Source organism: Fomitopsis serialis, assembly GCF_022376445.1.
Source record: "Fomitopsis serialis strain Sig1Antser10 chromosome Unknown B0H18scaffold_76, whole genome shotgun sequence".
Lineage (NCBI taxonomy): Eukaryota > Fungi > Basidiomycota > Agaricomycetes > Polyporales > Fomitopsidaceae > Fomitopsis > Fomitopsis serialis.
Genome location: NW_025955036.1, coordinates 50,243 through 77,820, shown reverse-complemented (window position 1 = coordinate 77,820; position 27,578 = coordinate 50,243). Strand labels below are relative to the sequence as shown.

General features: G+C 54.1%; 10 protein-coding genes across 10 annotated transcripts; 6 read left to right on the top strand and 4 right to left on the bottom strand.

The window, feature by feature from the left end:
• Positions 1-232: 232 nt before the first annotated feature.
• Positions 233-2,572, top strand: B0H18DRAFT_1027144 (uncharacterized protein). Its single transcript, XM_048029860.1, has 3 exons — positions 233-264; positions 318-899; positions 953-2,572. The coding sequence occupies exons 2-3, from the start codon at positions 482-484 to the stop codon at positions 2,167-2,169; spliced, it is 1,635 nt and encodes a 544-aa protein (XP_047889663.1). The 5' UTR covers positions 233-264; positions 318-481; the 3' UTR covers positions 2,170-2,572.
• A 4,505-nt stretch (positions 2,573-7,077) lies between these two features.
• Positions 7,078-8,812, top strand: B0H18DRAFT_1106566 (uncharacterized protein). Its single transcript, XM_048032688.1, has 13 exons — positions 7,078-7,137; positions 7,197-7,209; positions 7,262-7,316; positions 7,371-7,421; positions 7,473-7,705; positions 7,770-7,814; positions 7,864-7,926; positions 7,983-8,042; positions 8,102-8,189; positions 8,248-8,291; positions 8,348-8,370; positions 8,437-8,457; positions 8,512-8,812. Exons 1-13 carry the CDS (start codon positions 7,106-7,108, stop codon positions 8,708-8,710), a joined length of 927 nt encoding a protein of 308 aa, XP_047889662.1. The 5' UTR covers positions 7,078-7,105; the 3' UTR covers positions 8,711-8,812.
• Positions 8,813-9,364: 552 nt separating this feature from the next.
• On the top strand, positions 9,365-11,813 carry B0H18DRAFT_1027110 (pheromone A receptor-domain-containing protein). The gene is made up of 5 exons (XM_048029859.1): positions 9,365-9,662; positions 9,727-9,861; positions 9,944-11,447; positions 11,591-11,671; positions 11,727-11,813. The coding sequence occupies exons 1-4, from the start codon at positions 9,530-9,532 to the stop codon at positions 11,607-11,609; spliced, it is 1,791 nt and encodes a 596-aa protein (XP_047889661.1). The 5' UTR covers positions 9,365-9,529; the 3' UTR covers positions 11,610-11,671; positions 11,727-11,813.
• A 216-nt stretch (positions 11,814-12,029) lies between these two features.
• B0H18DRAFT_1086600 (translation initiation factor 2, alpha subunit) lies at positions 12,030-13,289 on the top strand (the record flags this gene model as incomplete). Its single annotated transcript, XM_048032062.1, has 8 exons — positions 12,030-12,122; positions 12,183-12,315; positions 12,372-12,500; positions 12,524-12,647; positions 12,706-12,754; positions 12,802-12,972; positions 13,036-13,125; positions 13,179-13,289. 8 exons carry the CDS (start codon positions 12,030-12,032, stop codon positions 13,287-13,289), a joined length of 900 nt encoding a protein of 299 aa, XP_047889660.1.
• A 189-nt stretch (positions 13,290-13,478) lies between these two features.
• B0H18DRAFT_1086599 (CBF-domain-containing protein) lies at positions 13,479-16,115 on the bottom strand (the record flags this gene model as incomplete). Its single annotated transcript, XM_048032061.1, has 10 exons — positions 13,479-13,580; positions 13,637-13,821; positions 13,881-14,056; positions 14,112-14,222; positions 14,273-14,333; positions 14,386-14,751; positions 14,802-14,940; positions 15,001-15,312; positions 15,366-15,676; positions 16,040-16,115. The coding sequence occupies 10 exons, from the start codon at positions 16,113-16,115 to the stop codon at positions 13,479-13,481; spliced, it is 1,839 nt and encodes a 612-aa protein (XP_047889659.1).
• A 648-nt stretch (positions 16,116-16,763) lies between these two features.
• On the top strand, positions 16,764-18,579 carry B0H18DRAFT_629441 (Alpha/Beta hydrolase protein). Its single transcript, XM_048038846.1, has 6 exons — positions 16,764-17,112; positions 17,170-17,486; positions 17,539-17,736; positions 17,789-17,900; positions 17,959-18,117; positions 18,181-18,579. Exons 1-6 carry the CDS (start codon positions 16,894-16,896, stop codon positions 18,403-18,405), a joined length of 1,230 nt encoding a protein of 409 aa, XP_047889658.1. The 5' UTR covers positions 16,764-16,893; the 3' UTR covers positions 18,406-18,579.
• A 152-nt stretch (positions 18,580-18,731) lies between these two features.
• B0H18DRAFT_1027093 (uncharacterized protein) lies at positions 18,732-20,229 on the bottom strand. Its single transcript, XM_048029858.1, has 7 exons — positions 19,777-20,229; positions 19,527-19,716; positions 19,441-19,465; positions 19,281-19,392; positions 19,108-19,199; positions 19,025-19,051; positions 18,732-18,970 (listed from the first exon to the last, which is right to left on the bottom strand). The coding sequence occupies exons 1-7, from the start codon at positions 19,926-19,928 to the stop codon at positions 18,801-18,803; spliced, it is 768 nt and encodes a 255-aa protein (XP_047889657.1). The 5' UTR covers positions 19,929-20,229; the 3' UTR covers positions 18,732-18,800.
• A 710-nt stretch (positions 20,230-20,939) lies between these two features.
• Positions 20,940-23,367, top strand: B0H18DRAFT_1027083 (uncharacterized protein). Its single transcript, XM_048029857.1, has 9 exons — positions 20,940-21,050; positions 21,110-21,274; positions 21,328-21,412; positions 21,462-21,492; positions 21,561-21,635; positions 21,685-21,726; positions 21,781-22,405; positions 22,456-23,130; positions 23,181-23,367. Exons 1-9 carry the CDS (start codon positions 21,010-21,012, stop codon positions 23,293-23,295), a joined length of 1,854 nt encoding a protein of 617 aa, XP_047889656.1. The 5' UTR covers positions 20,940-21,009; the 3' UTR covers positions 23,296-23,367.
• Positions 23,356-25,240, bottom strand: B0H18DRAFT_1027077 (uncharacterized protein). Its single transcript, XM_048029856.1, has 8 exons — positions 25,030-25,240; positions 24,828-24,977; positions 24,670-24,784; positions 24,441-24,574; positions 24,356-24,380; positions 24,185-24,302; positions 24,036-24,127; positions 23,356-23,889 (listed from the first exon to the last, which is right to left on the bottom strand). The coding sequence occupies exons 2-8, from the start codon at positions 24,837-24,839 to the stop codon at positions 23,708-23,710; spliced, it is 678 nt and encodes a 225-aa protein (XP_047889655.1). The 5' UTR covers positions 24,840-24,977; positions 25,030-25,240; the 3' UTR covers positions 23,356-23,707.
• A 651-nt stretch (positions 25,241-25,891) lies between these two features.
• Positions 25,892-27,265, bottom strand: B0H18DRAFT_881785 (uncharacterized protein; the record flags this gene model as incomplete). Its single annotated transcript, XM_048040863.1, has 3 exons — positions 25,892-25,997; positions 26,049-26,738; positions 26,796-27,265. 3 exons carry the CDS (start codon positions 27,263-27,265, stop codon positions 25,892-25,894), a joined length of 1,266 nt encoding a protein of 421 aa, XP_047889654.1.
• Between the last annotated feature and the right edge of the window lie 313 nt (positions 27,266-27,578).

The window sequence follows — 27,578 nt, the reverse complement described above, 5'->3', positions numbered from 1 at the left end:
GACTCTTATGGTTATTTATACGGTGTTCACGACAGACACTGCAGTGTAGCTCTTATTGTAACATCTATCATGCATGTCTGATTCGTACGTATTACTACTGTACGACGATGACTTCCATCACTGGAGGTTCAATTAGACTACGAATTTGACGGCGGATATTATCGCCGCTATTGCCGGCGCGCGTCATGCGACTGCCATTTCGTGGCGTGACGGCGTGAGCGCGTCCTGCCACCTTTGCCGCCGACAATCACCATCTCTCCGAACGTAAGTCTAACTGGTGTGTTCTGTCCATGGCCGCTTAATTTACACACAAAAAGTGCTCGTTTACATGCGGCGAACACGCAGGAGCTGCGGAAGTGACTGATCCAGCAAGGCGGAACGGAGCCTACGGCCTTGAAGCAGCCTCGCTCACTCCACGCGCCGACACTTGCACTCTCCTCCTCTCTCTTCCATTCACTTCATCTCATCTCTCTGAACGACAATGGCGACGCAAGCTGCGCAGGCGGGCCCCTCTCAGCGCGCAAGGATGCCGAACGGACACTCCGGACGCAGTCCTTCTCTGCCGACGAGGTCTGGAGGGGCTGTGTTGCAAGAAGACGACTCGGACTACGAGGAAGACGACGGAAGCGAACATGAGAGCGAGGAGGAGATTGCCTACGCGACCGTGAAGGGAAAGGGAAAGGGAACAGCAGTTCCGCCGCTGCCCCGGCCGCAGATCCCGAGTCCTCGCAGCACCCCGTACTCGCGTGAGCGGTCGGGAACGTCATGGGCCGACTTGGACCTTTCGATTATCGTCGCTTGCGTGTCTCCCATTGGGAACTGGCTCACCGGAGGGGATCACATCAAGAACCTGTTCCTCATCATACTCCTCATATTCTATCTCCACCAGCTCATCGAAGGTGCGCATTATCCTTGCTTATGTTAAGTTTCGTTAACTGAATTGTTCTTTCAGTTCCTTGGAAGCTCTATCAAGCCTCGCGACCTCGCAAGTCGGGCATGCGCGCCGGAGAGCCCGACCGTGTCACCAAGCTTGCTGCGACAGAGTTACGGCGGCAGGAGCTGTTTCTACTCTGTGTCACCGGCGTATCCCCCCTACTTGGTGCCACTTTCTTGAAGCATGTCCTGTCGGCCATCGGGGAGACAGAGTCGCTCTCTTGGTTCAGCACGACGCTCTTCGTGCTCGCGACTGGCATCCGACCATGGACGCACCTTATCTCCCGCATACAAGGACATACCGAAGCGCTACACGATGCCATCCACTACCCGCCCGAGAAGCACGAAACGGAGGACGTCACCGTCAACGCTATGCTCCTCAAACGACTCGACATCCTCGACCGCGAAGTACAGGAACTCAATGCACGCACGACGCTCGCCGGCCGGCTCCAGGAAGTGTGCGACGACCTCAGCGAGGCTCTCGGTGAGGTCGAGCGCGACGCAAAGCGCAGCGAGCGCAAGACCGAGATGGCGCGGATGGCGCTGGCTGCCCGCGTGCTAGCGCTGGAGAAGGGCCTGCTACAGGTTGAGCAGAATAGGCGGATGGACATCGACGCCTTCCGGCGTGGCTATGTTGCCCCGGCCTACGAGCGAGCGTACCGACGTGTTTGGAGTTATGTTCGCACCTTCGTTGTTGGAGTCTTGCGCCTGCCAAAGACGGTATGGTCGCTGGGCGCGCCAGACACACCGCTCGAGAAGTTGGTTGGCGGAAGCTCGTCATCGCCACTGCCCTCTTCCCAGAGTACATCCCGAAGCTCGAATGGGACTGCACATCACAGGCTATCCTCGAGCGGCGCGCCTGACCCCAGCCTGCCGACCATCCCCGAGTCTGCACTCTCCGATGGGGAAGCCGAGCTGAACGGCGAAGGCGACGCGGACTCCGAGGGGACGTACGTTACCGATAACGAGAAGGATCACCACTCGACGGTGAATGACGCGCACCACAAGGCCCGCCGCGTCCGGAGCAAGAGCGGCAGCCGCAGTCGCAGTCGAAGCCATAGCGGGGGCAGCTCGGCGGCGCGCAAGCGAGCGGCTCAAGCGGCGCCGGTGTCGTTCCACCAGTGGGTACTCGAGTGCGCGCACACGATCCTGCTATGGCCATACCGCGCGAGCGTGAGGATCATGGTCGTGCTGGTGCCACCACTGCGTAACGTTCTCCCCAAGGCCGTCGTTTAAACGATGCTGGGCCAAAGGAAGAGGGGAGTGCGATGGTGAGATATTGGCTGTATCATATGTATCATTGCCGGTCCTGTGGCGCGTAAGTTATGGAGTGGCAGTATGCCACCGATGTGTGTTTGTGTCCTTACTTGTCCATGTTGTATCGCCCTTATCGCTCCCTGCTGTCTGACTAGTATGCATACCAACCCGAGCTGTAGCCTCTAATATTCTATCGCCCAGCCGATCCTCCATTCTTTTCCGTAATGTGTATCGCGGCTGTCGTATGCTCCTCACCTAACTCCCTAGATATCTCGCTCTGGGACTCAACTAATGGATAATATCTCCTGCCTCCCATTCCGAACCTGGGCACGCATTCGTGAGTCAGGAGCTTGCTGAACCAACTGGACAGGCTATGAGTGTGAGTGACTCGACAATAGTGGCACCATCGCAAACGAAATGTAGAGAATGCGGCATATTGACAGACAGATCACATTTGAATAGTAGACTTGCATTGCAATCATCTAGCCACGAACACCTGTCGCTGCCAGCCTGAGTCGGTGTATAGCCAAGGTGTGTAGCCAGGTTAGCTCGGGAGCTAGACCATGATGCCAACGCACATGCGGTTCTCCATTCATACCAATGGTGCTATTTGTCGCGGACATACCGTGTTGTGTAATCGCGCTCCTCGCGGTCCTCGACGATGAGAAGTTAAAACGCGATCCTTACCCAGACGCGGTCACATGACCCGCGCATAACAATAACGCCAGCCGGATATAGAGGATATGTACTGCCAGAGACGCACCGCGGTCCGTATAGAAACACAGCGTGTCCTTTTCTATTGTGCACGAGGCGCGCTAGCTGTATCCGTGAGTCCGAACGTGCGCTCACCTACACGGCAGCCGTTTTGGTGACTCTCATCTCCAAGGTTCCCAGACTGCCACTTCCCCGCTCACCCAAAGCTCCCCGCTCGTCCAAAGCCAGTGAAAGAAGCCTCCGGGCTTTCGGCGTTCAAACGTGTAGCTAAGAGCTTCAAGTACTTCAGTGAGTTGCTTGAACCATGAGTTCGCGCTGAGCACCGCATGGAGCACTGAGCACAGAGTCAGTATGAGCGTCATAAACCCGACAACGGTACAGTACCAGAGCGCGCGCTATAGGAATCCATGCCAATCAATCACCGTCCTCCTAGACCTTCTCAGACCCTTGCGATAGGATTCCCGCAAGAACAATAAGACGTATACACGACCATCGCTCACCAGGTGTCTCTCCAGCGCATGGTGAACTGTTCCGATATCTGGGGAGAACAATCGTATAGCGCCTTCTGGTTTTATTCCCCGAAAGTGCGTATATAAAGCACTCCTGTTGACTACGGACACATTCGACAGTCAGCACATCGACGAGAGGTACATCTTGGAGCTCACCGCAGCATCCCACACGCTCTGCGTACCTCGTAACTAGGGATGGATGCCTTCTTTGATATTGCTGCACCCGTCCCCGCCGAGATCGAAGAGTCACAAATTCCGGTCAACTACGACACCACCAATGGGAGTGGAAGTGGGTCGTGCACGATCGTCTAAGTCTCTGGTAAGCGGCCTTAGCGTAGACAATTCTTACTTGCCTAACGTCGACAACCTTCTCCAGACCTCAGCGCCGGTTCCGCAACACTAGCCTTGCAAGCCGTAGACGACCCTCCCTGTTACAGCACACTTTTGTTTTCGCGAGTAGCGTCACTCGTGATCGGCGCTCACACACCATCCTTGGGCTTTTACTTCGTTCTCGATTAATCCTAAGTTATACATCAGTAGTTCGGCAAGCCGGGTGTTTGTTTAAAGAAGAGGAAGGGGGGAAATCGGGTTACAAAATGACATACTTTGCACAAGAGCCTCATCGGACGCCGCATGTTGTTAGGGACATTGATCTCAACATTCCGAACTTGCCTCAGCTCGATATCGTACAGGGCATCATCGTAGTCTTTATGCAGCCCCTGGGTGGCCGATAGGAACCTCTGTAAGAGGATACTGCCAGTGAAAGAGAGCATCAATCTTCGCTGTCTTGTCTTTCGGAAGTCTCGAGTGTTTTCCAAACAACTGCGTGCTCGTAGTCTCCTCCGAGTACTAAGTGATGTTGGATTGCCTTCCGCTGACTCCGCAGCTCTCCTGAGTAATCGAGGATTCAGTCTGGTCAGGAAGAGTTCCGCCTCACTCACGTGACATGATCAACACAATTGCACTCTGCGGACGGAATGCCATACTGCATGCACGGCGAAGACAACAGCGTGTATGCGCGCTCCGGGAACGGTGTTCGGCATCGATCACACGCGGGTTCTCGGGCTATTGTCTTTGCGGCTATGCTGTCGTGCGACGTTCAAGTTCCGCTGCCTGTCAGTGCGGTGCGGCAAATAAGAAGGATGAAAGAATTGCGAGCTGTACGTACTGTGCTGTGCATGCGGTAACTGAGCTAGCAAGTGAACATGCGTGAAGGAGTGTTTCGGAGGACATGACTCTCTCAGGAAAGAGTTTCTGACATCGGATTCTCGGAACCACGACGGAAGAGAAGGGATCCGAAGACTCTTCAAATGTCCTAAAGAAACGCGAGGACAGGGGCTCGGGGCTCATAGGGGCTGACACTGCGGAGGCAATTTCACAGTCGGCTGGACAACTTCTACACAATTACTCACCGAACGGTGCCTTGACTGGCTATGTTGCGACCGGAACTTCCATCGCGATCGCAATGCAGTTTCCAAAACTCTGTGGACGCCTTCCTAGTTGTGTTCATGTTCTGAGAATAGATCCGTTCTGCGGCCTATAAAAGCACAAGCAAGGTCACAGACTAACGGCAACGAAGTTACCCACCCGCCACTCGACCTTCACTTTCGGCTACCTGCCACTCTTCGCTCTTCTCGCGACATATCCATCGTGACCGATGGACGCGTTCTTCCCCGTCGCTGTACCTGTCCCTGCCGAGGAGATCGAGGCGGACGCTTCCCAGGTGCCAAACAATTTCGACCACACGAACGGTTCCGCCGCGTACTCGTGCATCATTTCATGAACACTTCCTTGTTCTTCCTATCGGTGACCTGTTCGCTTGATACGTGAGTAGCAAGATAAATCACTGGACGTCAATTCTGACAGAGCCCATACAGCGCTGCATGCGGATACACGGTCCAGTCGGGCCTCCAATCATACCTTCCTCGCACCTGCGCATCGCTGATACCAACGACCTCCCCACTCATTTGTTGAGCTCGGCGTTCGCCATCTGGGATGCACACACTATCCTTATCGACCTCTTCGTTCGCGATTGCACGGACATGGCCTTTTGCTACTTGTATTCCTATTTGTTGATCCAGATTAATTTTGTATTATGGACCGGAAATGGACGGACGGATGAAGGACTTGTATTTGTAAATGTTCGGCCTGCCTAGGCGACCAAACAAATAGGCTGGTCATGAGCATTCAGATACACTATTTCAAAGAGTAAACACACCGTTCATCGTGACAAGTATCAAATCAAGGGCACGGACAGCGACATTCGCGCGCGCCACGAGACAACCATAGCACGCAGCAGGACAATGGACATCGCCGCTAGCTACGAACACAATGGTTCCTGTATGTGGTTGAGACGTATGGGCACTCAAGGGCACTACCGGTAGCTCGGACGAGTACGCACCAGCTACTGACTCGAGCGAAGGTCTAGCAGTCCGACAACATGAGTTGCCTTTGGCATAGCAGCGACTTGGAAGGGACATATCCAAACCATATCCAATGCACATAGGGGTGACCACCGGGATACGTGCTCACACTTGTGCGGACAAACCCGTGCGACCTGCCGAGGTCAACGTGTTGCCAGCCTGAGTGGTGGTGCTGCAGAGTCAAGCGATTCAGACGGTCGCATCATGCATCATATCCAAAACATACTTACCTCGAGCTTCCCATTCGACGTCATAGCATCATTTGTGGTGTATACGGTGCATTGCATATGTAGGAAGTCGGTACATATTTTGAGTGGCCCTCAGGATTACCAGGATAGTTAGACGATGTTACGCGCCAAGCCTAGGATGTCATGGATACCAAGCAAGATCAAATACGGGGGTGGCGTTGCACGTGTCAAAGTACTAGTGTGACAGTAGAGCGCCGAGGTAGCTCTCCTCCTCCTCTCTGTTTTCGGATGACATTTAACCCTCGTTGTAAGCTCTACACAACAGTATAGTACTTTATATTAGCTCTGTGACACAGTCGCTATTTCTTGATGCTCCCTACCTGCTCCTACGGCTCAACAAGGCGAAGCTGTACCTTGGACTCCAATATTTTCATAGCACTACCACCTATTCACGGTTCCATGTTTCCCCTGCAGCGTGGCGGGAAGAAATGTTTCACCAGGTGAGAATATATCTGTACTAATCCCATTTTCCGGCTGATTTCTCAGATCTCAGGCCTCAGGCCCTCGAGCTCATTTGCATATTTACGACGGCCCCGCCGATAGTTGACTAGCTCGGGCGCCGGAACGTGTTGGTACAAAATCTCGTGTGGGAGTTCCCTGCGAGGCCGAACCTGGGCCGCATGCTCTTATCTGTTCGTCTCAGGTTCGTCTGACACGGCCTGCTCAAGGGGCGTATGCCGATATGTACTTGTGCTATTATTGGTGTGCACTGCGGTCCCGCGTACAGCCCATATGTTTACTGTCACGGTGAACGTTCCACTTGAACACATACCAGCCCTACTGGTAGGGCCACTGGCCTCATCGTATCACGACGCCTGCTTGTGCGAATGTCTGCTCTACCTACAGAAAGCTGTCTGGATAATCCTATTGTCTGCAGTATACGGGGCCAGGTCTTTCCGTCAGGACGTCCCTTCATCCTGATGCTGTTATGGCAGATAGATGCATAGCCTACCGTGCTCGCACCGTATAAGATACTGGACCAGTAGTGTCGTGTCTACCTTTCACCTTCAGACATACCAGGATGGGATCCAGCTCCAAGCTTTTCGACGAACTGTGAGTTAGATTTCTTATTCAGATCTAGTAGGTTGCCTGATAGCTGACTACGTTTCCAGAGCTGCACCTGCTGTGAGTCTTTACGGTGAATGATTGGGTTGTTATTGAAGCGAGCCGTTCACAGCTTCTGAGCTATTTGATGCACTGGATGCTACAGGGGGTACTAACAGTGCAAGTCTGTAAGTCTCAACGGGCAAGCAGCACAGTGGCGTGCTTTATATTGAAGATACAAGATTTCTACTACCTCCAGTTCCCCCAGGACCCTCTGCGACTGAAGATCCTTGGTCGGTCTAGATGACAAGCCCCTACGAACGTTGTACTGATGCCGATTATAGTCTACGGACTGTTCGTCTTTGAATGGGTCGAGTGGGGACTGGTCACTGAGGATGCCTTCATCACCTTCGTTTTCAACGCGAGCAATGGCATAGCCGAATACTCCACCATCGCAAACGAGTGGTTCTCCCTGCCGATCATGTGTGCACTCGTCTCGGTCACGGTGCAATGTTTCTTCGCATGGCGCATCTACAAACTATCGAGTTCGCGGGTTTTGGGTGGTGGCATCGTACTGGTATGTCTTATCGCCTCGACGCTTGTTCTCCGTAAGCGAAGTGATGATTTGGCCCTTGTGATAGATATGTCTGACTCAGTCTATCGGCGGAATCATGACGGGAGTGAAGGTATCTCTCCTCCAAAACTAGATCACGGCATCGTCTCACGTGGAAGTAGTTGAAAGAGTCGCGGTCCATAGGAGATGTCCTGGGTTCGACGTCCGGACGAATCACTATTGGCGTATGCTCTTCCCATGTAGGCTTCGTGATCTTAGGCTAAGACGACCCCCCTCACAGATTTGGGTTGGAGGCACCGTGATAGTCGACGTTGTCATTGCGGTATCTATGACTATATTGGCGAGTTGTACTATATGGGCATTGCTCTAGTGCCAGTGCCCTCATATTCCTCCCTGCAGATGCTCAAGATGAAAACGGGGATAATAAACACCAATCAAATGATCGATAAACTCGTCCGTCTTACTGTTGAGACCGGTACTTTGACCGGTATGTCGCCTTTCATCACCTCTCGCCGGGCTCTAGTCAACTTGGACTTTCTGTGCAGCGAGCGTCGCTGTAGTAGGAGTTGCCCTCGCTCTAGCATATCCGGTGAGCGAAAACGTTACATGAACCGCAAAGCCCGTAACATACGACTCTGTCCACAGGAACAATCGTATTACATGCCAGCGTGAGTGTGTGACGGCATTTACATCGCACAATGCATACCGACTGACTCACTCTGAACGATGATTAGCATCTACAACGAAGCTAAACTGTATGTACCGCGTTACAGTTGCTGGCATCTGATACGACTAAAGCATAACCTTAGTTACGCCAATAGCTTGGTCGCACATCTCCTGAACCGTGCATATCTATCTCATGCGCCGGCGGCGACCACTGGGAGCAGAGTATGGACTTCGGTGGCGTTTGCGCCCAGGATGACGGCACCAGACTCCGAAAACTCCTCGTCTGACAATAAACCCTCGGATCGGGAGGTTCAAGTGGTGGATAGAACGGTCTCTGCATGACATGTTTTGATACTACCAGTCCCCCCCGGCGAAGATCTTGAATTTTGATACGTATATATGTTGCACGGCAAGCAGTACTAGGAGGAGAAAGTAATTAGCCTGCAACTGCGGATGAGATACTTGAGTGCATGGATGGATTCTTCAGGTACGTGCCGATCAGACCTATGAGTCTTCAGACCGACACCAAACCGACACGCAGATGAAGCGTCCCGAGTCTTCTCCCGGCGTCATCGTCTCGCATGCTTAACGATCTATGTCTGATGCAGACAATCACTGGCAAGTGCACGTTCGAGGACTCGGTCACTGTTACAATTCACGCGTCCACGCGATGAGCGGACAGTCGAATACTACGCCTTCCATATAGGGAACGCCACTCGCCCCATCCGCTTGCGGCAAGCCGAAAGAAACCCCGTCCCAGTTTGGGCTTCCACTTATTGTCGCTCTGCGTTCCGCCGCGCAGAGGGACGTCAGGTGGTTCTAGTGCATTTCCTCGCGAGCGCGCGCCGGGTAAGGCCTCCGTAGATACCCCCGGCTCCCGCTCATTGTCTCGCTGCAGGCAATTGTTGTTCTCCGTCAAGGGCTCTATTGGCAGTCACCAGTAGCTTGCCGATCTTGTCGTCGCTCATTAATGGCGAGGCTTCATTTTGACTACGCGCCTTCCTTCCCCCTCCATATCACATCACCCCGTCAAGTCGTGAAACTGTCTGATTGCGACCTTCGTACACTCCCACTCAATTCTGCGATACCACTCTTTAGACCTGGATCGTCCATGGCATCTGCGTTGGCTGCTGTGGCTTTCGCGTGCGTCGCTTTGCTTGCATGTCTCCTTCCTGCGTACTGGACTTCGCGGAACATCGCCATGATGGCTCTTATCTGCTGGCTGTTCATCTGCAATGCCATCCAAGGCGTGAACGCCGCAGTTTGGGAAGGAAGTGTCGAAGTAAGAGCACCTGTCTGGTGTGACATCTGTGAGCCCGTCTGCAGGAATATCTGACAAAGAGCTTACCATCACACAGGTACAAAACTGCTGCTCGGCGCACGAGTGGCAGTACCTGCAGCTTGCTTATGTCTATCCAATCGAGTGAGACATCTTCTCATGACGGGCGACGCCAAAGGGGGCATCGGCGTCCTCTCCTTTGATCTGGCAATGTGTATCATGTCCCTATTGTCTACATGGCCCTTCGTGAGTTTGCAAGCGTACATGCCCTGCATCGGATCCTGACTCTGGGCCAGATATAATCGTGCAAGACCACAGATTTAACCTAACGGAGAACATCGGTTGCTCACCAGCTGTATACAACTCCGTTCCCGCACTTGTCCTGGTCTGGTTACCACCGTTCATTCTCTGCATATCGGCCATCGTCCTCACCTGTATCACTATGTATCGCGGTCACCGTCGCGGTTTCGCGCTGGCCCGCACCAGTCGGTCAGTGGGTTCTAGCCCCCACACCTTCGATTTTCTCCGGCCGCTGCTCAGGTCCCTCCTGATTGCGTCGCTATTTCTGACTTCTTCTACGTTCACCTTACATGCTGCGCTTGCATCCACTCCTCACCTGCTTCCTTGGACGTCCTGGGACGTGGTACACATGCAACTGTCCCACGCGAACGTCGTCTCCCGCTCTGCGACTCTTACCGTGACAGATATCGAGGTGACATGGTGGATGATACCCACCTCGTCCTTCGTTCTCATCGGCATCTTCCTCGTGAATCTAGCTCGTGCGTCCCGGGAGGACTGCTCGCTGGATGGCTATCGCACGATGGTTTGGCGGGCCAGCACCCTCTTCACGGGCACGGGCAAGGACGAGATGAGGCCGCTGTCTTGCTCTTCTTCCGTCATGGACCTGCAGCCGCAAATGTCGTCGAAACGCTCCTCCGAGACGCTGAAGTCGATCCACCCTATGGACCCGGAGCGTAAGGGGAGCACACGTTCTCGTGCCCATATGCGCGTCAAGCTCGCGCCGCTGTCCTTTCAGCCTCCGGACGGCAAGGCCGCGTCGCCCCCGACCTCTATCGACTCTGACGATACGGATATCAGCTTCGCCCAATCTGCAATGTCTTACCTCGATTCGCCGGTCGGTCGCGCAACGATAGCCTCGATGCCCCGTCCACCTTCCATTTTCCGACCCGCCAATATACCTGGATATTTACCTGACGTACCTCCACCTGTTGCTATCTCAGAATCAGTGAGGCCAACCAACGACGGAGAAGAGATTCACAGACCAAGCTCGCGTCGCCGACCAAGTTCCATAATTTCAGGTCCATGGCCGCGACCTCCCTCCTCTCTCCCGCCTTCGCCTGTGAAGGGAAGGACTGCGTCTCCCGTCTCTCCTACCACGCCTACCGCGACTCCTCTCATCGCTTCCGATGAAATCGTCGTGATTCCCGTACCGCCACCAGCAGTCCACCGCCTGCGTCCGCCAAGCACCGTCTCTGTCGATATGAGCCTCGCGTCATCCACGGTCAGCACTTCCGCGTATGCGCTCGAGTCCCCGGATGTTCTGCACGACTCGCCGACGCTCCCCCATTTCCCTCCTTTTGCAAACGCTGGAGTGCCGGCAGATGGTTCGGGGAGAGGCCACAATGCGGGTTCGCCGAGGCAGGCGAGAAGGACGCGTAGCAAGGACGGCCTCCCTACTCTCGGGAGAAACTTGAGTCTCAACGGCCTGCGCGGGCGGGAGAAGCGACCGGAGGGCTTAGATGGAGGTGCCATCTATATGACTGTCGTCCATGAGACTGTGTAAGGAAGGTAATGATACTTCTACGATCTTTTGTTCTTCGTTTGTCAATAACGCATGTTGTTTTGTTCATACTGTTGAGTACTCACATTTGACTTGCATATCCTGTATCCTCTCCCCGACCCATATGACCCACCCCCTGTAGCCATTGTTCTGTATCATAGTTGACTGACCCGTTCACATACCTAGGTAATGTAGCACGATCGGACAATCCACTTAGGTTGTGCTGTTTTACATGCTTCGTGAGTATCACCTGCTTGAGTATGCAGTGACCGGCAAACTTGTTACACTGGTGTAATGCGCGATACAACACAGGTGCTTCAACAATCCCACTTGAACGTAAAGAATGAGTGAAGACTCGGTGAAGACAAAGAAAAGACAGAGTAGACTCGCTGAATTCGAAGTTCAAGTTGGCGCGGTAGTATTTGGGCTTATTTGCTCGCACTGTCATATTCCAAAAGGAAGGTAACCCATCTCCGGGCGCTTTGCGATCTTTCATCCGAGTCAAGCCTCGATCAGCCACCACTCTCCTTGCCTTTATACCTCCCATCTATCTCGGCTAGTCCACACGAAAACAGCACAGAATGCGGTACTATGAGCAGCGCTATCCGGAGGTGGACGAGCTGGTCATGGTCCAGGTCCGCCAAATTGCGGAGATGGGTGCATACGTGAAGTTGGTGCGGCCTCCGAGGTATTATCTACTGAGCAATCGGCTGACCGCGCGAATGGTTATGCAGCTCGAATATGATAACATCGAGGGAATGATCTTGCTCTCCGAACTGTCGAGGAGACGTATCCGATCGATACAGAAACTCATCCGGGTGGGCAGGAATGAGGTCGTGGTCGTGCTGAGGGTGGACAAGGAGAAGGGTGCGCCTAGTGTTGCTTCGACACTAATTTAAGTTCTGACACTCCTCTCGTCACAGGTTACATTGATCTGTCAAAGCGCCGCGTGTCCCCCGAAGATATCACGAAGTGCGAGGAACGCTACATGAAGTCAAAAAGCGTAGCCTCTATTATGCGGCACGTCGCCTCCAAGATTCCATCCGTCCCCAGTGAGGGTGCCGAGGGAAAGGAGGCAAGGGGGCCGAAGATACGGGCGCGAGCGAGGAGGAGCGTCTCGAGCAGCTATACGAGCAAATTGCATGGCCAGTCGGGAAGAAATATGGCCACCCATACGACGCCTTCAAGCTGGCTCTCACGTACGTGCCTCTGCATTCGAAAACTTTTGCTATCGCTGATCAACACCTTTCCGTGCAGTGAGCAAGAGACCGTCTTTTCTTCCCTCTCCGCTCCCGTCCCCGAGAACGTCAAGTCCATCCTCCTCGCCACCATCGCCCGCCGACTCACACCCAGCCCATCAAGCTCCGTGCGGATATCGAGCTCACCTGCTACACCCCCGCGGGTATCAACGCCATAAAGAAGGCCCTCCGTGCGGGTGAGAAGCAGAGCAGCGAGGCGGTCCCCATCAAGGCGAAGCTCGTCGCGCCGCCACTGTATGTCCTTACCACCAACGCTACAGACAAGGTGCGTCGTCTCCTCACTGTAGCCCATGACTTGGACATCTCACCGAACTGTTTGTCCGTACAGTACGCTGCTGTGGATCGCCTCGAGCGGGCAATAGAATCCATCCAGACGACGATCGAGGACAACGGTGGTTCGCTCCTGGTCAAGATGAAGGTACGTCTCCCTCAGCCGGTCATGATTTCGTAATGCTCAATCTTCTCCGACAGCCAAAAGCCATTTCCGAGACGGAAGAACAGGAATTTGCACAGATCCTGGCCAAGGCCGGGCAGGAGAATGCCGAAGTGTCGGGCGACGAGACCGAGGAGGAAGCCATCTAGACTGCCAGGCTCCTCATCATGACGCCTCACACCCATCGCTATTTCTGGGATGCATCGCTGGGGCATGCATATACATGTGCATGTGCATGTTAGATAGCGGCACACAATGCTCTGTATAGTACGGAATGACGAATGCTGTAGCCCTATTGCACGGTACGGATACACCCTAGATTGCAAGGTGCAATGCGATTAAAATGCCCAAAGCTCCTCAATCACGTTCGGAGGTGCGAGGCTCGCGTCCTCCACGACAGGTTCCTTCTTGATGCGTCTGTTCGCCTCGGTCTCGAACATCTACAAGCCCTCCGATAAGTTATACCGCGAATTGCTTGAATCAGAGTTTGACGTACGGTGCCATACGTATGGTCCAAGAAATCCTCCATCGCGTACTGCGGCCGTGTGAACGCCTCTTCCAACACACTTGCTAGCGTCGCTACCACCGGGTGATAGTGGTTCACATGAGAATGGAGCTCCCACAGCGACGACTCGAGTGCGTGCGTGTGTTGCGGGTTCGCCTCTTTCTCGTCGTACGGATCTGCGCGGCACAACGTCTCAGCGGGTCAGTGGCAAAGGTAGAGGCAGTATGTGACGCACCGACGAATGACCCGACGGACTCGACGGGCTTGTGAATCATGACCATGCACGCAGGGTGCAGCTTCAGGAGATTGTATGTGAAGGGGATGAGCATCACCACCGCTGCTGGTGGGGCATTCAGCGAGAGTCGGGCGAGCCGCTTGGCGAAGGCGGCGACGAGCGCGGCGGGGAGGTGACTGCATAAGCGGTCAGTCAGTTGCGGGTGGGGAGGGGAGGCCAGAGGGAACGTACGTGGAGCTGAGGAAAGTCTCGGTAAGCCGGAAGAAGCGGGCGCGGTGCCTGAGGTGCAGGACGTCCCGGTCGAGGAAGGTGTAGAGGCGTGTGTAGAACGCGGGATAGTCCCTGTGTGAGGTGTGAGTGACGACGCAGGGAGAGAAGGACGAGGTACAGACAGGTTGTACTCCTTCATGAGCGTGAAAAGCGCGTTCAACGCGAGCAAGCCAACAGTACCACCTGAGTCCCGGATGTCAGCACATTGCTTCACGTAGCGCGATCACAGGCGTACCGTAGTCCACACTGCCCGCGACCCAATCCATGACCAACACCGGCCTCGTCAAATGCGGAAGCACGCCTCGATGAAGCACATTCAATACCCTCAACGCATACCCTCTCGCCTCGGCCTCTCCCTTCTTTGTCTCTTTCCGCTTCCCATCATTTTCCCGCGTCGCCGGTGACGAGAGCTTCGGTAGGAGCGCGAGCCAACAGCGCGTGAACACCGCCCGGTGGCTCGCGAGTGAGTGTAGCGACTGGTGCAAAGTCAGTGTGTGCACGCGTGCGGATTTGCGCTTCTCCTGCTCCTTCGAGTTGGCTGCCGGTTCGTCGAAAAATTTGCGCCAGTCGTCATCGTCCTCTGCGCCCTTGTCTTCTCGAGCTTCGTCCGAGGAGTCGTCAGAGTCGTCGTTTTGTGAGTGGTGCCTTTACCCTTCTTGTTCTTGGGGGATGGTGGTTTCGCGCCGAGTTCTTCGACCCACCATGAGTTGAGCTCCTTCGCGTCGGTAGGGAGCGTAGAGAGTTTCTCCAGAAGTGAGAGGAGGTTGATAGGAAGGTTGGGTGCGTCTGACTTCGAGAGTAGTGTGCTGTTCATGGATGAGCACAGACACAGTATGGATGATCGAGGTACGAACCCAGCCTCGCGGAGGAAGAACCACCGAATGTCGTCGTGTACATCGAGCCATGTGTTCAGGAAGGTGTCATGCACGTCTTCCTCGAGAAGTCCTTCGCGCGGGTGACTGAGCTTTTGCTTTTTGCTCGATGATGAAGGTGCAGAACGGGATGATGAAGGACAAGTGAGAAGAGCAGACACGATCTTCCGGAAGTGAGAGATATGGAATTGTGGCTGTGGCTTGGACGAGGTAGATGGGTTTGGAGAGTACGTCGCGAACGCGGTAGAGAGGTGCTTCTGCAAGGAGAAGAGGATCTGGAGGGACGATGTCTACGTGCATGTAGTATTAGAACATGTTTGGGAAGCAGAACATGGCGACGCACCCGCAGGACGGCATCTTCGTCTTGCAGCAATTCGCCAAGGAACTCGACATATTGGTTCATATGCTCCGACAACCATGCCCTCACCGCTTGCGTCTCCTCTGTCTCCTTATCACCCTTACTGTTCATCATCCCCTTCGTGACTAGCATCACGAATGTGCGGTAGAGCGCGTAGATCGCCTTGAGCACATGGTTCGCGTCCGATGCGTTCAGAGCGAGCTGGACGAGGTTGGCAAGTTTGTTGAGAGACCCATTATCAGAAATGGCCGTGATAAGCTGTGTTTCGAGTCGTTTGATCTCTCCGAGAGTCTCGTCTTCAAGAGAGTCGACTTTTGCAGGGGTTTGCGTTTTGTGGAGGAGCTGGGAAGTGAGGATCGAGGAGCAGACATCACGGCGGTTAGGACAACTACAGGTCTGAGGACAGGGTGTATATAGTACGCAAGCAAGACAGGCCGTCGATATTCAACCAGGTTGACACGAGAAACGAGAATGACTGGCGGCTTGTGATCGGCAGACGAGACAGACGAGCTCGAGGGATTGAGACTCGGATAAATTCTATTCTAATATCACCGATCTGAGATTCTGTCCGGGAATTCCGGATCAAGTCCTGTCGGCAATTCCCGCCCCATCAATTGATCGTGGCAAACGGTGGCGCAGACTCCGAGTCAAACACCCACCGTGGCCAACGTCGCGCGACTCGGACGGCTTTCTCGTTGGCCTCCTCCTGATACGTATACCGTCTCTGCCCTGCATATGCCTGAAGGAACATACCGTCTAAACGGACCCATTGTGTTACCTCGACCGAGCTTGGGCGGTCTGCGAGTTGAAGCCAAAGTTACCAACGTACTTGTCATATTCATCCATCCCAGTCGCGCCTACACTGCAATGCAGGGCCCAGCACCTCAGGCCTCATGCCTAGCAAGGCGTCATATTCTAGGTCTTAGACTGTTGAATGTGTTGCTCTTGTTCGCTCAATTATGTTTTGTTTACACTGAATCCCAGAATTTGGAGCCGCTCAACATGCTAGCGCGAACGTTGAACGTGGCGCGCCAAGTTAGGACAGCGAGAGGTGCTAGATCGCAGATGCACAGTTCAGATGACGCCACCAAAGCTATACACAAGGTCGGAGGAGATGGTTTGTGATAGGGTTGCCAGCGAGAGGGCGAAGATTCCGGCTCGACGGTATGTTCATGCTCTTCAGCCTTGAAGGGGTCCTTGCTACTAAGGTTTAGAATGCAGACTTTAATGCGCTCTTGACGTTCCCTAAACATCTGCGGGAAGGCCTGATCAGATTGGAGTTGCTGAAATGGCCCAGCGGCTGGACACGATCGCGCCAAGAGGCTCACATTCTGAATTGGACCGGGGAATTGACTCGTCGAGGGCAGCCGTAGCGCAGGCTGACACTGATGCTGACGTCCAGCCTCACCTAAAATGGCGTATAAAAGACCTCCTGCTCGTCTCTGGATCGTGACCTCTCGTCCTTTGTCCCTCCATTTGCTAGTCCGTAGCTCCCAAGCTCTCCAGTCCCGACATGATCACCTCATTGCGCTACTTGTCTCTGCTCACCTCGCTCACCGCTCTTGCAGCGTCGGTTCCAGCTGCTAGGGCGGATGGTCAGGCAGGGTCTGGCGCGGGATACAACACGTCGCGCATCGGTCCGGACAACGCCAACTGCAGCCGCCAGATCTACCAACTCGACATCATGAGCAACAACGTTGTCTTCAAGGATGTCGACTCCAATGCGAATCAGGTGCGCTTTCCTCTCAACTCTCTGGCAGGTGCCTCGTTGCCAACGTGCATAGACCAGACGTACATCACGTCGCTCTTCCAGACCTTCCTGCCAGCGATGAGCAACTTCACGGAAATGTACGAGGACACGGAGAAGCAGATGGTCTCCAACACCTACTCGCTCTCCGGTACGCTGTGCACCCCGAAGAACGGCACGAAGAATCCTTCCCATGTGCAGTACCTTATCCACGGGGTTGGGTTTGACTCCAGTTACTGGGACTTCGCTGCGAGTGAGGAGTACAGCTACGTGCGTGCTGCGGCTGACGCTGGCTATACGACTTTCCGTTATGACCGGCTCGGGACCGGTCTGTCTGAGAAGCCGTCAGATGCGTACAAGTACGTACGATCTCTATCTCACGGATGAGACGCAGCTTATGGGTATACCTAGTGTTGTGCAATCCCCTACGGACCTCGCCATCGCCATAAAATTTGCGCAGATGCTCCGTAACGGTGGAATTGGTGGCCAAAAGTTCGACAAAATTGTCGGTGTCGGACACAGCTACGGGTCCGTGCAGGTGCAGGCAATTACTGCGCACTCCCCTACCGCGTTGGATGCCGCGCTCCTGCAAGGCTTCTCCAACAACGGGTGAGTCTTTGGTTAGGCACCCATGAAGATCATTATTTAACAAATTGTCCAGCACCGGCCAGGGCTCTTTCCTTGCGGGTGGCGTGTACTCGATCGCCACTGAGGTCTTCCCTGACCGGTTCTCCACCGACGAGCTGAGCAATGCCTACCTAGTTACGGCAGTTGTACGTCGTCGCATGCCTTCTGAGCACGAGCACCATCCTGACGTTGTTTTGTATGCAGCCGCAAGCCAACCAGTTCGACTTCTTCTACTTCCCCTACTTCTCGCCCGCCGCCTTCAACCTCACCCGTGCGACGGAGCAGCCCGCGGCACAAGGCGTACTCTTCACGCAAACCGCCATCATGGGCACCGCGACCGATTTCACCGGTCCCGTCCACGTCGTGCGTCCCATCTCTTCCTCTTACATCCCTTCTTCCCAGCTCATTCACTGCGCTGCACGATAGGTCACGGGCGCACAGGACGTCCCCTTCTGCTACCGCGACTGCTATGCCGTCCCGCCGAACGCGAAGTACCCGAACATCCCGGCGTATGCAGAGGAGCTCTACCCGAAGACGAGCAACTTCTCGGTGTACATCCCGACGAACACGGGCCATGCGGTGAACCAGCACTACTCGGCGCCGGATGTCTACCAGGAGATGCTGGCGTTTGTTGAAAGTGCGTTGATGTAGTCGTTCAGAGTATGGTGTGTTGTGAGGGGCAGGCGAATATACGTGCCGATACGAACCCTTCTGGTCTGAACTGACGTGGATCACACGTGGTCGCATCAGCATTGCACTATGCCTGTATCGTCATGAAGATCAGTGTCAGACCACTGTCGTACCCATACATGTTGAATCGAAAACGACTAGACTCCGCCATCCAGTCACTGTGGTCCGTAGTTATGATCGTGATACGGCATGCTCTCTGCAGTGGCTTAGGAACTGGTATCCGTGAATAACATTCTAGGAACGCTGGGTCGGTGGAAACACTCTTGACAGAAAGACGACGCGCTTCATGCCGTAATCAACGGTGCATTCCTTGTCATCCAACTATTGACGTGCGAGTGCTACCATCTACCCTAAGTTTAATTATCCAGCTGTGTCCCCGTCAGTGTCTTGCATCTGGCTGCGCTCTTCGTGGCATTGCAGTAACCTGTACCCCCACCGCTCGAAGCACTGACTGCCCCTTTTCCAAAGTCGAACCTCACTTCGAACGTGGCGCCGTCGGCGATGGGCTTGAGCTTCCCGCCTTGAGCTGAAGAAGTCCGTCAGTTGAGTGATATTATAATTGACGCGTGTATATGCACACCACTGTTTTGCCCCGACGGAACACATCCTGTGATTGAGAGTTAGGAACGAAAGCTTTTACTAGTGATTGACTTGAACGCGCACTCGTCACTGCGATGCTAGGACTCTGCTGTCCCTCAAGCGTAGTAGCAAAGGGGTACTCGTCGCAGTTCACGCCTTGGAGTCCCTTTCCCTTCCTGTTCATACACAATAATGTTATCATTAGTAGTCACATCTAAATGACATTGCGGGGTCCGGGTTACTCAAGCTGAACTCACCCGCCAAAATCCTTGCTACAGCGATTTGGACGTGCACATTGATTTCTTCTGCGTGCAGCATCTGCGAGCTTCGTGTTGGTGTTCTTGGTCAATGTATCAGGGCGACCCTTGCCTGTGAATCGTCTCAGTATTCAGGACTAATGTTCATGCAACGCCGTACACGTGATCCCATAGCACATATTTTGCTGCGATGCAAATATCATGGTGAGGATCACGACGAGTGCATGATATGAATGGAGAACGTACGCAGATGTCGGGCATGCCATTGGCCCCACAGTTGAACACAACTTGTGGGTTACTGCGCTCCGACAGCACGTGTATACGGACCGTCTCGCCCTCTTCCCAAGGGACAGTGGTGTTTCCGTAGATTGTCCGAGTCGGGGGCTCCTCTTGCGAGGACACATTAAGGCCAGCGAAGACACGATCATCGTCATGTCTATCAATCACCATGTTAGTACTTTCATAAAGCGATATGTGGAATGCATACAGATCATACCTATTTTCAACGTCCACATCATGACCACAGGCTCGTGCAGCCAGGGGAGCAGTCGTTCCTCCGCGCGTGATCTTGCACGCAGTGGGGTCCAACATGGCTGCAGTAGTGTAGGTCAAACACACGAGCGCAAGAATGAAGACAATGCGCGTCATCAAGAGAAGTCGAATAGGAAGTATTAGAAAAGATTCGAGATATTACGTGGGGGGAAGGACCAGCCTGAGGTTTGGCTATGGTACTCTGGTTTTTAATAGTGCATGCGCGCCTTCGTGAGGGCGTTCCAAGTAACGGTGAGTGCACCCGCCGCACTGTCCGGGGCTGTCCTTTCAAGTTCCACATTCGATGCATCTCCGACACTTCAGTCACACTGTATACCACTGGCATCTACGGTAGCGGTCAACAGATGCTGCAAATTTGCACAAGAACGAGATCATAATGATGAGCTCAACTAACAACACACGGGCTCAGGGTTGCTACCACGGCGTATGCATTTTTGAGGTGATAACATTTATGCTGCTGGGCTGTAACTTGCCAAACTTGAATTGGGGATATAACATAGAGGAAGAGGAGTTCACTGAATCATCTGCATCAGTACCTACCGCCAACACATGAGCGCTCAACAAGTTCTTGACGACGACAGCTGACAGATACGTATCATTGTGAAGACCAGACGAACAGGAAGTTCATCATGAGGACGGCGTACATCAGGATTCAGCAGCTGTCTATCTGAACGTCCAGTGGTGGTAAACGAGCCGAGGGCTGCATCTCGTCAGAGACAGTTGACGACTCTGAGACAATGCTGAGGCCTGCTACTAGTAGGCAGTGGAAGTGAGCGCTGAGGGTATGCACACGGTAGGAACCAGCCCAGAGCGCTAGCGCTGTTGTCAGTGGTCACGGTGGCGAGTCGGAGAAGGCGAGGCGCCAAACGACAGCGTTGCTAAATCGGGGAGGAGGGTGATACAGTGCCCCTCCGCTCAGGCTTGCAATCAACTTTGTTTCAACATGGCAACAAGTTCTCCGAGTTGGCCGTGGCAGCATCAGTAGCAAGTATGGCAGTCGAGGCTGTGGATGCGGCTAAGTGTTCCGTGCAATGCGCAGCCCATCTACCTGTCATCGAACGAAACAGCTTCCACAAACCTTCGAGTTACAAAACTCCTGGCCGCCGCTCACTGACAGCAGCATCCCCACTGGCATCCTCCGGATCAAGTCTGGTCCTACTCATCCAAGTCGCCTACTATGACTGAATCAAAAACGGAAGCTATCGTGGTGGTCTCGAGGTGAGTAGTGCTAGTACTACTAGTTCGCCTTCGTTCACGACTTTGACCCTTGATGCAAGCGAACTCACCGAGACCTCGTTGCTGTTCCTGGATACGCTCAAGATCCGCGAGACTGCTACATATCTGTATATGGACGGATCGCACGTAGAACATATCCGTCGCTACGTGCAACAAGGAGACCTTGTCAATGCCCACACATACGTCGAACGAAGCGAACACGACGGGTCAGTACTTCAGTCCCTGACCACCCTTCTATGTTGAGTGACGTGCGATGCAGGCTGATCCCCAAGCTAGTCTTTATACCGGGGCATGTGGGTGACCTAAAAGCGGACTCTTCGTGGATCGCTGTCATCCGATCACTGGTACGTGTCATGCAACAAACGTAGTTACATGGACTGATGGAGTCTCAAGTATCGCGAGGGCGTAGAGGTATTTGCCACTGGTGTCGGCAGACTCTGTAAGAGCATCAGCACTATCGTAAGACTATTCTACTCACTGACTCTATGCCAGTGCTCGCTGCCTCTGGCATCCTTAAAGAAAGTGTCGCTTCGTCTGCTTCTCTTGCTCTCGATGATAACTACCGTGGTAGGTAATCGACAAGCTCGCCTGTTCTTGTTTCTCATTGTTCTGTTAGACCTCGCTGCTGGGTGGCGAGGTGACGAGATCGTCCGCGACAGTCAGTACTAGATTCTATGTCACGATGCTGGCTCTGATTGGCATGCCTTGACAGGATTCTTTTGGACGGCCAATGATTCTGCTACAACACTCAGCTCCCTCGCATATCTGTACAAAGCCGACTCGAAGGGCGGAATACCCGCGCAGTTCCCGGTGCACGCCTTCGAGGAACGCGGTGAACATGACAGTCCTTCCGTCCCGATGCCCTCCGCCACACCTGCCGCAGATATCGCTCGTATGATTGCTCAGCACTCACGGGCAGAAACGAAACAATTTGTCGATCCCGTCGCGAACTTCGCCCTTCGCCTAGCCCTGGAGGGGCACGTAGCGTCATGCAACGCGGTGATACAATCCCTGTTGGCGGTCTTCCCGAACCTGTACACCACGCTCGGAGCGCATGGAGTCATGCCCCTTGAATGTGTCTGGCGAAGTGCTGGCGAGCGACCGATGCTCCCATGGGAAGTCGCACCAGAGGAACTGGACACATGGGATCGGGACAGACGCGAGAACTACCGGATCCCGTCTGGAGAAGAGGATCGGCTCGATCTTCTCGAGTCGTTCAAGGTCCGCGTGTCGCTCGGCAGGGATCGGCTGCTCTATCCGTACACCACTCCAGGTGCAATTGTGATGGCAGTAGAGGCGGGCTGGGTCAACGAAGCTCGTCAGTGGATGGCCATGCTGTGGGTAGCGTTTCTTTCACATCACTCCACGTGAACTGAACTAGGTGTAGTGTACAGGGCGCCATGGTGCAGGACTTCCTATGGCCCTCCCAGGTCGGAGCATGCCGAACGCTCGTCGACTTCGCCCTCACAGGCGTCGTGGCCGAGATCACCGGCCACACCGCGACGCAGGCAGAGCAAGACGCAAGCACCATCAAGCAAGCGCTTCTCGATTTCCCTGAGACATCAGCGGTGGTCGAAAAACAGCAGCGCGCGACCGCGCAGAGGTTCGCCGAGGCCCCGTGGCCGGCGCTGGTGCGTATGCTTGACATCTTCAAGCTGGAAGGTATCTATGAGACGATTATCCGCCCGCCCGCCTCTCCGTCGGCTATCCGCGAGGCCGAGCAACGCCTGGGCGTTGAGCTTCCATCTGATTACAAGGACTTCCTGCTCATTTCGAATGGCACGAACGACCTGTCGATCGATGTGCCCGGATTCAAACGTGTCGAAGACTTGTGCTGGGAGAGCCCCGACGACCTCGGCCTGGACTGGGTTCGCGTGACCCTCGGATGTGAAGTGGATCTTGCAGAGGAAGAACAACTCCCTAGTATGAAACGGGTGCTGACCATATCGGAGCCCGGCGAGGAGATGATGTGGTACGTCGAGCCTGACACGGTCGCCGAAGCGATCCAGGCGCTCAAGGGCTTGGGCCGGTCGGATGAGTCGGTCGGGGAACGCGAATGGCGGTGGGTACTGCAGGCGTTCTTAGCTGTCTTCACGACTCATTTCGTCCTAGGCCGGTTTTCTTCCTCCACTGGGCTCCGGAGCTGCAGTGGTACAAGAACTTCAGGGTTTATATTGAGTCGGTGGCGCAGCAAGCCGAGAAGGCGGGTGCACAACTCGATGTATAATATATTCCGACATGTTTGTAGTAATGTGCGGAGCATCTTGCACCCAAGGGTAATGCGAAACTTTCCCGCATATTCCCATTCGACCGACCCGCAATCTAGCGCGTTGTGGTGGAAGGCACGGTCCGATGCCCGGGATGTGTCGTGCTGTTGCCTCTACGTAACATCATACACAGGGTCTCAGGGAAGCTCGGCGAGACTGAGCAGATGTCCCCCTAAAATCAGCCGGTAGAGGACGTCGAAATGGATCGCAACGAGTACCACTCCCGCTCAACATCCGTCACGGACACGTTTAGCTTGCTATGTAACTGCCTCGCGCTACGACTCGAAACAGCTCTGAGACCTCCATTCCGAATGGCCGTCAGGCTTCGTTGAACCGTATCGCAGAACTGAAACACAGGTATTCAATACAAGCTCAACTATTCTGTTGCCATGTATCTGTCTGCTGGCACACAGAATCTGTGTGCAACTTAGCCTTGCAGTAGTCTACCCCTCCTCCGCTGGATGCACGAACCGGGCCGGCGCCGAAATCGAACAGTACGTCGAATGCAGTGCCGTCGCCATATTTCTTCACCACGCCGAGTGTTCCACCTTGGACTGGATAAATAGATCAATGACGGCATTGTTTGCTTGTTTGATGAACAATCTTACTACTATTCTCTCTTTGGGGAACACATCCTAAGACATCATGAGAGGTCAGGGCGGAAGCTCTTGGTGGATGAAAGACACATTTGTTTACTCACTCGTAACTGATTTGCTCGGATCCTGCTGCCCTTCCAGCGTAGTAGCGAAGGGGTATTCGTCACAACTCATACCCGAGGGTCCTTTTCCCGTGCTGTCCACACATAGGAACTTGAGTGACGTGGTCACTCTGAAGATAAATTGCACTTACCCTCCGAAATCCTTGCTGCAGCGGTTCGGCTTCTTCGACCCGCATTTGTTTCTCTTGCGTGCGTCATCAGGCTCCTTCCCGGCGGAATGCTTGGTCAACGTATCAGGGAGCTCTCTGCCTGTCTATATGGTCAGGTGCACATCGGTTTGTCATAGGAACTGCTGCACATACATGTGATCCCGTAGCACATATTCTGCTGTGAATGAAAACCGCATGATGAGTGCTATGAATACCGTACTTGGATGAAAGGTAGTACGCAAACTTCCTTCATCTCGCTGCACTTGAAGACAACTTGTGGGTTTTCACGCTCCGAAAGCACATGTATACGGACTCCCTCTCCATCCTCCCAAGGGACAGAGGCGTTCCCGTAGATGGTCCGGATGTGATGACCTGAGTCCAGTATGTGCTCGTTGAGAACCTGATCCTCGTGCCTCCTGCTGACCACTGCTATCAGTCTAGGAAGAATGGCTCCACGGAGAACATACAGATCGTGTCCGAGTTTGTCATCGTTGCCAACCTCGCGGCCGCAAGCACGTGCAGCAAGAGGCGCAGTTGTTCCTCCACGTCTGACCTTGCATGCACCGGGGAGAACTGCAGTGGCTGCGGCAGCATAACATAAGTAAAGAAGGGTAAGTACGATTACAATGCGCGCCATGGAGAGAAATAGGAATGGAGACGAGTAAGATCGCTGAAGGTGGGACGTCGAAGTAGAGGACCAGCCTGAAGTCCAGCCATCGACCGTAGAGCTTTATAACGCGTGGGGAGAGCGTTTCCCCAGGAGAAGCTGGACGTTCTGCATGTGCTATCGGCATGAGATCAATTCAAAGAGACACTGAAACACTCACAATACAGCTGCGTAGTGGCGCTACGATGTTCAATAAAGCAGATGTATCAGAGCCACCCACCGAAACGGATGCGCCGAGTCGGGCGCAAAGTAAGCCTCACTAGTCCGGCGGCATGATTGCATAACCGCCGTACTGACAGACCTGGGCTTCGAGTCCACTGAGACGGTAACGTTGACGATGTGCACACTGGTGGTACTGGATGGAAACACAGTAACCGTTCAAGTTCGCTCACGACACATCACAGCCTCTTCAACCTGGGCCTTCAACGTTTAACCTCAGAAGCTAGCAAGAGCGTTATCAAGATCCTGAAGCTGCGACTCAACTGCGACTCAACTGCGACTCACATAAAGGCCACTTAGATCATCCCTGGGCGACCAGCTGCGACCGGCCTCCAAACGGGTAGTCGGGGTTGCCATATTTGTCGTAAATATACTGGGGTGCGCCCGCGTAGTACGATCGTGATCTGATCGCTACTTGAACTCAAGACTTTCCGAGTTGGCCGCTCGCGATGTAAGTATGTCTTTTGAGGTTGCGAAACGCCGCGGACCTTTATAAAGTGCGCTGCGCATACTTCTCGAAGATTTCTTGACCAGTGTGACAGTGAATCACAGGCTAGGCTCCGGAGCTGCAACGGAATAAGAACCTCAGGGTACATATCGAGTCGCTGGCACAGGAAGCTGGGAAAGCAGGCCGCAACTCACCCCCTAATATATCCCTGTCTTCAATCTCGCAGTATGCCCAATTGTTTACGAGTAATGACATTCACCCACACGACACTATTTTATCAGCCTTGGAGGTGCAGTAGTGGGAACCCGCATCGGTAACACGGTTGGCGGAAAGTGTCGCAAAACTTGGATAATCCTCACTTTGTACCTGCCTTGTCGGCCTTGCGCGCAAGACCCTCCATAAACTCGCGGATACTCTTCAGCCATCTCAGGTCCGGCATGTGACTCACCCAGAAGACCGCCCTGTAGAACTAATGTCAGCATCGGTCGCATCTTGCCAACTGTGTAACGTACCGCCACCCAGGCTGTCCGACAACCTCGTCGCTCCGTCCTTCCGCCTTGAGGACTCGGATCGCCTCTGTAACGGTCTCCGGATCCACATACCACACTTGCTCCTCGCATTCCGGGTCCGAGATGACCAGCACGCGGTCCATCTTTGGCAAGCGCTCGTACTCGGCAGGGTCAGTCTTGCACCCTAGGTCAACGCGGAAAGCGTCCAAGCCGAGTTCATCCGCTGCCTGCCATTCGAGCTCTTCCACTGACATGAGTCCTGGGGAGTCGATGGATGGCATGAATTCGATGCCATTGGAGACGAGGAGGAATCCCTTGTAGTCCTCGGGAAGCTCGACGCCGAGCCGCTGCTCTGCTTCTTGGATGGCAGACGAGGAAGCGGGAGGCTTCAGCAGCGTGGCGTGCTGTTCCCACTTCAGGACTTCGAGCATGGGTACGAGCGAGCTCCAAGGGAGGTCATCGATCTCTTGTGCAGAGGTGTGTTGTTGAGATCGGCCGGCGGCAGGGGTAGTCGTGGAACGGAAGGAGTGCAACGCCTGCTTCACGAGCTCCGCATCACGACTAGCCCGTTCAGTTGTGCGCCCGCTAACTTCGGCCACGATGCCTGTCCTGCAGAGCTTAACCAACGGTCGCCACCTCGCGATGTCGAATGTCCAGACGTCATTCATGTGGCTTTTGCAAGCGTCTTGTACTCTGAGTGTCGATGTCAGTCGGAATCCACTGCAACGTTATGAGGGTCAAGCTTCGTACAATTTTAGCGTCCATTGACGAGCTTGCTCATCCCAGCCAGCATCGAGCGCCATCACGATCGCACCCGCCAGAGTGTAAGGCGTGAGGTACCAATCGTTATCGATGCCTATGCGGAGCTTGATGGACTCGAGGATATCGTCGCGGTCTTCTTCGGCAACGAGTTTGTAGCTGTCGCGGATGTCGCGATCCCAGATATCAAGATCCTCTGCGGAAGGCGTGTTCCATGATACAGTGGGTCTCTGCCCGGAGCTTTCCCATATGAACTCTATGGGTCGCAAGCATGGGTCACCTAAGCTCTCGATCGCGTTGGGGAAACTGCTGAGTAGCGTCAGCAAGATGGAGTTGCACGCATCCGTAAAGCCTTCGAGACCCAAGCGGATGGCGAAATGGAATACGAGGTTAGCGACCTTGTCTGCGTCGGAAGACGAGAGACCTGCTACTTCTGCAGCAAGATCTTCGCCGGATGTCATGGCAGCGGGGGTAGACGTCACCCCTAGCGTGTCATCCGTGCGACGGGATGAATGTCCCAGAAACTTGCGCGAAACAGAACCCGGGAAGATGCCGCTTATGTCACCGTGGCGAGCCGCTTTGTACAGTATACCGACCGTTCTCAGGGACTCTGGTGTGTCGGTAGCAGTCCAAAACTGGACTATCGACGCAACAATTAACTCTCATAGCTACGATGAAGTCGTGGATGCTTACCATCGCGTAAGACAGCGGCTTCAGAATCCCACGCCCGCGCCATTTCTGGTGGGACACGTCAGTTGTAGTTCGCCAAACCTG

Bases quoted from the DNA above. Each gene is read 5' to 3' on its own strand.
- B0H18DRAFT_1027083 (XM_048029857.1), top strand. From the start codon at position 21,010: ATGACTGAATCAAAAACGGAAGCTATCGTGGTGGTCTCGAG. The intron at 22,406-22,455 runs GTGGGTAGCGTT...AACTAGGTGTAG, and splicing joins CGTCAGTGGATGGCCATGCT to TGTACAGGGCGCCATGGTGC. The intron at 23,131-23,180 runs GTGGGTACTGCA...ATTTCGTCCTAG, and splicing joins GTCGGGGAACGCGAATGGCG to GCCGGTTTTCTTCCTCCACT.
- B0H18DRAFT_1106566 (XM_048032688.1), top strand. From the start codon at position 7,106: ATGGGATCCAGCTCCAAGCTTTTCGACGAACT. The intron at 8,043-8,101 runs GCGAGTTGTACT...TCCTCCCTGCAG, and splicing joins CGGTATCTATGACTATATTG to ATGCTCAAGATGAAAACGGG. The intron at 8,190-8,247 runs GTATGTCGCCTT...CTTTCTGTGCAG, and splicing joins TGAGACCGGTACTTTGACCG to CGAGCGTCGCTGTAGTAGGA.
- B0H18DRAFT_629441 (XM_048038846.1), top strand. From the start codon at position 16,894: ATGATCACCTCATTGCGCTACTTGTCTCTGCTCACCTCGCTCACCGCT. The intron at 17,113-17,169 runs GTGCGCTTTCCT...TGCATAGACCAG, and splicing joins TCGACTCCAATGCGAATCAG to ACGTACATCACGTCGCTCTT. The intron at 17,487-17,538 runs GTACGTACGATC...GGGTATACCTAG, and splicing joins AAGCCGTCAGATGCGTACAA to TGTTGTGCAATCCCCTACGG.
- B0H18DRAFT_1027077 (XM_048029856.1), bottom strand. The intron at 24,128-24,184 runs GTAAGTGCAATT...ATGTGTGGACAG, and splicing joins TGCAGCAAGGATTTCGGAGG to CACGGGAAAAGGACCCTCGG. The intron at 23,890-24,035 runs GTGAGTAAACAA...CTATTTATCCAG, and splicing joins TCCGAGCAAATCAGTTACGA to TCCAAGGTGGAACACTCGGC.
- B0H18DRAFT_1027093 (XM_048029858.1), bottom strand. From the start codon at position 19,928: ATGACGCGCATTGTCTTCATTCTTGCGCTCGTGTGTTTGACCTACACT. The intron at 19,052-19,107 runs GTGCGCGTTCAA...TCTCAATCACAG, and splicing joins TCCTAGCATCGCAGTGACGA to GATGTGTTCCGTCGGGGCAA. The intron at 18,971-19,024 runs GTGTGCATATAC...GGACTTCTTCAG, and splicing joins TCCGTCGGGGCAAAACAGTG to CTCAAGGCGGGAAGCTCAAG.
- B0H18DRAFT_1027110 (XM_048029859.1), top strand. From the start codon at position 9,530: ATGTCTCCTTCCTGCGTACTGGACTTCGCGGAACATCGCCATGATGGC. The intron at 9,663-9,726 runs GTCTGGTGTGAC...ACCATCACACAG, and splicing joins GTGTCGAAGTAAGAGCACCT to GTACAAAACTGCTGCTCGGC. The intron at 9,862-9,943 runs GTATCATGTCCC...ACTCTGGGCCAG, and splicing joins CTCCTTTGATCTGGCAATGT to ATATAATCGTGCAAGACCAC.
- B0H18DRAFT_1027144 (XM_048029860.1), top strand. From the start codon at position 482: ATGGCGACGCAAGCTGCGCAGGCGGGCCCCTCTCAGCGCGCAAGGATG. The intron at 900-952 runs GTGCGCATTATC...TTGTTCTTTCAG, and splicing joins TCTCCACCAGCTCATCGAAG to TTCCTTGGAAGCTCTATCAA.